This window comes from Meriones unguiculatus (genome assembly GCF_030254825.1).
Source record: "Meriones unguiculatus strain TT.TT164.6M chromosome 13 unlocalized genomic scaffold, Bangor_MerUng_6.1 Chr13_unordered_Scaffold_40, whole genome shotgun sequence".
Lineage (NCBI taxonomy): Eukaryota > Metazoa > Chordata > Mammalia > Rodentia > Muridae > Meriones > Meriones unguiculatus.
The window spans coordinates 3,689,700-3,697,205 of record NW_026843649.1 but is presented as its reverse complement, the minus strand read 5'-3'; the positions used below and the strand labels follow the sequence as shown (position 1 = coordinate 3,697,205).

At 35.5% G+C, this 7,506-nt stretch overlaps 1 protein-coding gene across 1 annotated transcript; it reads left to right on the top strand.

The window, feature by feature from the left end:
• Positions 1–3,954: 3,954 nt before the first annotated feature.
• On the top strand, positions 3,955–7,047 carry LOC132651125 (zinc finger protein 391-like; the record flags this gene model as incomplete). The annotated part of the gene is made up of 2 exons (XM_060376412.1): positions 3,955–4,189; positions 7,040–7,047. Coding segments are annotated over 2 exons (243 nt in total), but the record flags the coding sequence as incomplete, so codon positions are not given.
• Between the last annotated feature and the right edge of the window lie 459 nt (positions 7,048–7,506).

The window sequence follows — 7,506 nt, the reverse complement described above, 5'->3', positions numbered from 1 at the left end:
ACAAATGTGGGTGCCCTTGAATTTCGGACATAGTTGCCCAGAATTGAGACACCATCTTGGTAGAATTTTCCTTTTATGACTTTGAAGTATCCTTCCTTATCTCTTTCTATTAATTTTGGTTGCATGTCTGTTTTATTAGATATTAGAATTGCAACTCCTGCTTGTTTCTTGGGTCCATTTGCTTGAAAACCTAATTCCTGTTTCAACATCCCAGGAACTTTTCCAGAGATAAGCTCAATGCTCTGAGGTTGGAACCAATTTTTCCCTCACCATTCAGTTTCCTTTCACCTGGAAAACACAGTCAGTGGTGTTTTGTGGCCTACTGTTCCAACTATTGGTCACTGTGCAGTCTCTGCTACCCTGCTGATCAGACACAGTGTGCAATCAGCTCTGCCATCTGGGATCTGTTTTTTAATTACTGAATATGAGTATTTTGCTTGTATGCATGACTATGCACCTCTTGTGTGCCTGCTCCTCACACCAGTCAGAAGATTGCCTCAGAACTCATGATCCTAGAATAATGGATAGGAGTGTGTTCCATGTAAACACTGACAATTGAGCCCAATTATTTGCAAGAGCAGCAAGAGCTCCTCACTGCTGAGCCATTTCTCCTGCCTTATGTCACTTATTTATCATCAGCATTTACATTGGTAATTTTTTTAACTTTTTAAACATGCATTTCCTTTTAGTAAGATCTTATTAATGTTATAGTTTAAGCTGTGGCACTTCTGGTTTCTGGAAGATGAATACAGAATTGGATTGAATGTATAATTCCTTGTAGGAGCTTCAGTAAAGACCTCTGAGTTTTTTCTACCTATTATATTTGTTTGATTGACTTTTAGGGGAGGCTCTGTCTTACAATATAGGTCTGGCTGTCCTGGAACTCTTTGCATAGATCATGCTGGCATCCAACTCATTGAGATTCACCTGCCTCTGCCTCCTGAATGATGGAATTAGAGGCATAACTGAATACACCCAGCTTGTCCATCATTTTTTGTAGTTAATAAATGTTCATAAATTCCTCATGATATGTAATCAGTACTGTTCATATGTTCATTTCTCTCTGTATCTCTGTCTCTATCTTTCTCTTTCTATTTCACTCTCTTCTCTCTATTTGTCTTTGTCCACATTAATTGGCATGTCTATTCCAAGGCTATATCCTATTCAAAAAGTTCAGATATGACACAGTTATTCAGTTTTCTTCTAAGAATGACTTATGGATAACATTAGCACTTCCATTATAATATAATAGCTTTAATATTTATTTTTCAACTATAGACTATACATGATTTGGAAAGGAGAATATATAAAACAATTATCAAAGAATAATCATGTGTTATATGCCTTTACTTTTGTCTGGTCACTCACAAATATGATCTTATCAGCTATGATTGTTGTTGTTGGCCACCTCACATTATTTATATCCATGTATTCACCATAGTCCACGTTCCTGTCCACAAATATACAAGCCCCCTCTTTTCACATACTGATATATCATGTCCCTGAGGCCTGGTCAAAACATGATATTCAGTGCCACATTGTCTTTGGACTGATGCCAGTGTTCCCTCATCACAACATGTCATTTGTTGCTAGAAAAAATATGGTGACTGTGTTTTTTCGTTCCACTTCTTTCATGACTGGGTCCTGACCAGCTCACTCAAGTAACTGAACCCAATTCATAGATTGCTCAAGAATCCAACTCCTGGCTACTTTAGACTCATGTTTTACAAACTGATGAAACTCCTAAAACATAGGTCTTCAAAGCATGGCTTCGGGTTTTTTTTACAATCTAATATTTAGGCTTTACCTTCTCCCCTCCTTCACCTGATGCACAACACCTAACTGTCTAATATTGTCAGACAATAAATTAAAGAAGTACTAGAAATATGTGAATATATTTCCAATGAAGTATAAATTTATATTGTTGCCCCTGATTCTGTTGTACACATGTATCACATATTTTAGAATTCAGTGACCTTCAATGATGTGCATGTGAAATTCAGCCAAGAAGAGTGGGATTTGCTGGAACCTTCCCAGAAGCAACCCTACAAAGATGTAATGCTAGAGACCTGTAAAAACCTCACTGCTATAGGTAAGACTGCAAATTTTCTTTCACTTTTAAAATAAGGAGACAACTCTTCTTTTATTATAGATCCTCTTCTATAATTCCAATTGAGAATGAGGTAGAATGAGGTGAATAAATCAGACATGGTTCTAAGAGTCACAGAAGATAGGGATATAAGTTTTTCCTTAATAATAATATGATATTTTCAATAATATATATTTTCTGGTACTATAATATAGGCTACAATTGGGAAGATCATAATATTGAAGAACATTTTCAAAGTTCTACAAGTAATAAAAGGTAACTTTATGTGCACAATGAAACAGATATGAATCTTAAGAAATTTTAATGTGTCCTGCTACAGATATGAATCTTAAATTTTAATATATCCTGGAAGTTTGTTTTTTTGGTTTGTTCTTTGTTTGTTGGCTTCTTTTTATTTTCTGTTTTTAAAAGTTTTTTTTTTCTGTGTAGCTGTGGCTTAACTTAGAATTGCTTGTTAGACCAGCCTGACTTCAAAATCACACAGATCTGCCTGATTCTGCCACCACAATTGCTGGGATTAAGGGCATGTACCAGCACACCTGGAAGTTTTAAAGAAAAGCAACAGTGTATAAACAGCACTGCTTTAAGTGTACTGATGATCATTAAAATCTCACAATTCCATGTACTTCAATGTCAGGTATCTGATTTGTGTTTTCAGGTACTCCTCTAAGATAGAAGAAAATAAAATAATGTTGTAACAGAAAATAACAATGGAAACATATGGATATTACAGCTACTGAGTTGAACTGCCAATCTGTTTAGTCTCATTATATCTACTCAGATATTGTAAGAGGTATATACATTGAATAGGTGATCAGTGTGTGTCCAAAACCTTCTAATAAGCAAAAATGTCATAGTACAACCAGTGTTACTCATAGTCATGCAGTAACATTGTAAAGTTTATTGAAAGGAGCAGCTTATGAGAGTCAAGATTATTGTTGTGGAGAAACCTTAATCCCTATATGACATGTCCATGATGAACAAAAAACAAACTGTGTTAATTCAGTGTGGTAATCTTTTATTATTTTTGTAATTTAATAGATATATCATATGTCACAATGTTTCTAAGACACATGAGCATAGGGATATTGAAAGAAGCAGTGTATCTGTCTTTCTCCAAGAAAAATTAATTTTATAGAAGTCCCCACTTTGAGTAGATTTTCTGACTGTGAAAAGTGGTTACTCTTAATTGGTTTTACAACTTCACTGTGAATTCATCAGCAAACTCATACTGCTGAAAATACCTATGAATACTAGGAATTTGGAACTTCTTCTGCATGTCCTGCTCACTTCTTAAATGAAGTGTCATTCATACAGTACAAAAATTTGTGAATGGGATTGTTGTGGAAAAACTCTGAATTCTTACAATAATCTTCATATATTTGAGAAAAGCTCTTATAGAAAAATGGTGCTATAAAAGTGAAACACATAACAAATGCTCTTACCATCACAGGGATCTTCAAAAATACCCGTAATGAAGGCGAATACCATGAAAGTAAATAAAGTAATAAAACTTTAAAATTTTATTCTTCTTTACCATTAGACCAAATTATGAAATTAATTCATATAGATAAATATATTTATTAGTGTAATGAAATGACTGTGGTAAATCTTTCACATGTGTCAATTTTCTTTGCAGGCATGAAAGTAATCATACTGGAGAGAAACCCTTTAAATGCACTCTGTGTGGTAAAGCCTTCTCCTATATCACTGTTCTCATACGGCATAAAAGAACACACACTGGAAAGAAACCTTATGAATGTAACCAGTGTGGTAAAGCCTTTACAGAAAACAGTACTCTCTTAAACCATAAAAGAACACACACTGGAGAGAAACCTTATGAATATAATGAGTGTGGTAAACCCTTTGCACGAAACAGTTATCTCTTAAGCCATAAAAGAACACACACTGGAGAGAAACCTTATGAATGTAACCAGTGTGGTAAAGCCTTTTCACGAAACAGTACTCTCATACGGCATAAAAGAACACACACTGGAGAGAAACCTTATGAATGTAACCAGTGTGGTAAAGCCTTGGCAGAAAACAGTAATCTCTTAAGCCATAAAAGAACACATACTGAAGAGAAACCTTATGAATGTAACCAGTGTGGTAAAGCCTTTGCACAAAACCGTACTCTCTTAAGCCATAAGAGAATGCACACTGGAAAGAAACCTTACGAATGTAACCAGTGTGATAAAGCCTTTGCACAAAACAGTCATCTCATAAGCCATAAAAGAACACACACTGGAGAGAAACCTTATGAATGTAACCAATTTGGTAAAGCCTTTGCAGAAAACAGGACTCTCTTAAGCCACAAAAGAACACGCAGTGGAGAGAATCCTTATGAATGTAACCAGTGTGGTAAAGCCTTTGCAGAAAATAGCAAACTCATGCGGCATAATAGAACACATACTGGAAAGAAACCTTATACGTATACTCAACATGATAAAGCCCTTGCACAACAGAGTAGTCTCCGATAACATGAAAAAACACACAGTGGAGAGAAGCCTGGTGATTGTAATTAGTGTGATAAAACCTTTGCATGTAACAGTCATCTCCTAAGACAACAACACATTCTGGAGGGAAACCATATGAATATAACTATGTGGCAAAGCCTTTGCATATAACATTTCTTAATACATAAAAGAACACATACTGTAAAGAAGCTGTCTGACTGCATCCAATGTGAATAAACTTTTGCACTTCAGAATCATCTTTAAACTCATGAAAGAAATCCTAATGGACAGAAAGCTTACGAATGCTTTTAACATGGTGAAACCATTCTATATTTGTATAATTTTCATCATCGTGAAAGGATTCATCCTCGAGAGAACTTATGAATGTGTTAAAACGGTGAGGCCTTGCACAAATCTAGAGTCATCATCATCATAAAAGTATCCTTACTGGAGAGGAGTTCTGCGATTATAAGCATTGTGGAGAAGCCTTTGTGTTCTTTGGTCCACTGAAATCCAACAGAACTGTAAAACTCTCTCAATGGAAATGACCTCCCCTTTCTGAAGGGGAAAGGGAATAGGGGCAATAGGAATGGAGGGTAGTCATGGGGCAGAGAAGGGAGGGGGATTACAATTTGAATTTAAAGTAAATAAACTTATTTTTAAAACAATACAATGAATGGTGAATATCAATTACATGCAACAGTATTATATAATAAGGTGTTTAGGGAAGACTTATTGATAATCCTGATTCTCAACATTTACTGTTTTCAATTGCCTCAGTTTACACAAGTAACTTTTAGTCCAGTGGATGAATATGTAGGGAATGGTGAACTAACACCAGCTAGGAAGTTCTCTGAGAGTATCACAACAGTGGTAGCCTGTAGCAGTTTCTTTCTGTACACATACCTATTGTATGCTCAACTATACTCATAACAGCTTTATTGACAATAGCCAGAATCTGAAAACAAATTAGATGTCCCCAAACCAAGGAATAGACACAGAAACTGTGGCACATTTGTACTATGCAATACTATTCAGCAACTAAAAACAAGGAAATCAGCAGGCAAATGCATGCAACTAGAAAAGATCACTCTGAGTGAGGTATCCAGAAGCAGAAAGACACTCATGGTATATACTCACTTATATGTGCATATTAGTCATATAATATAGGATTAAAAATACTAAAATCTATAGTCCTAAAGGATCTAAAGAACAGGAAAAACCCTAAGGAAGATGCTTAATCCTCATTCAGAAGGGCAAATGGGATAGACATTGGTAATGGGGGAAAAAAGGGAACAGGGCAGGAAACTACCACAGAGGGCCTCTGAAAGAATCTACATAGCAGGGTATTAAAGCAGATGGTTAGACTCATAGCCAAATTTTGGGCAGAAAGCATGGGTTAATATGGAAGATTCCGGAGCTAGAAAGATCTGGATGTGAGAGCCCTTCCACAAGGAGGCCAACTGAGCCAAAACATATGGGCCCAGTGGGTCCTTTTCCAACCAAGGACCATGCATGAAGAACACCTAGAACCCCTGCTCAAGTGTAGCTCATAAGTATCTCAGTTTCCATGTAAGTTCCCTATTAAGGGTAACAGCATCTGTCTGTGACATGAACTTAGTGGCAGGCTCCTTGATCACCTACTCCTGGAATGTGCAGCCTTGCCAGGCCACAGAGGAAGGAGGTGCAGCCATTCTTGGTAAGACTTGATAAGATAGGCTAGGATAAGATAGTAGGGAAGTAGGACGTTCCCTATCAGTGGACTAGGAGAGGGATATAGGGGTAGAAGAGGGAGGTAGGTTGTAACTGGTGGAAGATGAGGGAGGGGCTTACAGCCAGAAAACAAAGTGAATAAATTGTAATAATCAATAAAAAAGAAAAAAAAATGAAATGAGGTTTTTTTTTTCCTGAAATGGCTGGACTCAGGCAACTGTCTCTTAAAAACATCTAGAAAGAATAGTACTTCATCTCTTCACATTTTCCTTTTTCCTGTAATACTATAGATAATAAATACCCTTGATAAAATTCAGTGGTTTGTTATATATTCCTAGTATTATAATATTGTAAAATATTTTACAAATAAAATTTTGATATATTGTATGTAAAAATAGTTTATGAAAAGTGGCTTGAATTTTCAAAAGAGCAAAGAATGATTACTTAAAACCAGGAGGGTAAAAATGGAAGGAAAATTGATGGAAGAATAAATAATATATAAATAAATTAATATCTCTTACACAGTAATTATAACATTTTGGTTATTGAGATTTAAAAAACATACACAGAATATTTCTCAAGTAAACAATGTAAGCTATTAGTAAATATTTTTCAAGTAAACAATGTAAGCTCTTATGCATGCACCCTGAGATATTTCTTTAAATTATTCCTCTTGTCACTGAAATGTGTTCTTTGACAAGTCATGCCACTACACCCTGATGTTCAGGCTCTAATACTGACTATTCAATTCTTATTTCAGAGGACTGATTGCTTTTGGCCCAATTAGGACTGATGTCAAACAATGTTTGATTTCTGTGTCTAGCTCAGGTCATAACATTTGATGATACATTTTGAGTTCATCCACAATTTCAAAGTAAAATGATTGTCATTCTTGAAATGTTAAATGTTCTCTCTTGCTCTTGCACACGCACATACACACACTCACACACATGCATGATATATGTAATAGCAGTTATTGGCAACAAAAGACTTGAAATTGAAAGAGCCAAAAGAGGGATATATGAGAGATTTTGTAGGTAGGACAGAGAAACGAGAAATAATGTGATAATATTAAAAATATCAAAAAAACAAAAGTACATGTTTTTCATGAATAAAAAATGAATAATATTATATTTTGCACTCATGTGATTCAGGACAATCAAGTCCATTCTATCTTAGCACACGGTCAGCTTTGCTTCAGTAAACATGAGTGTAGATGTGTGCTGG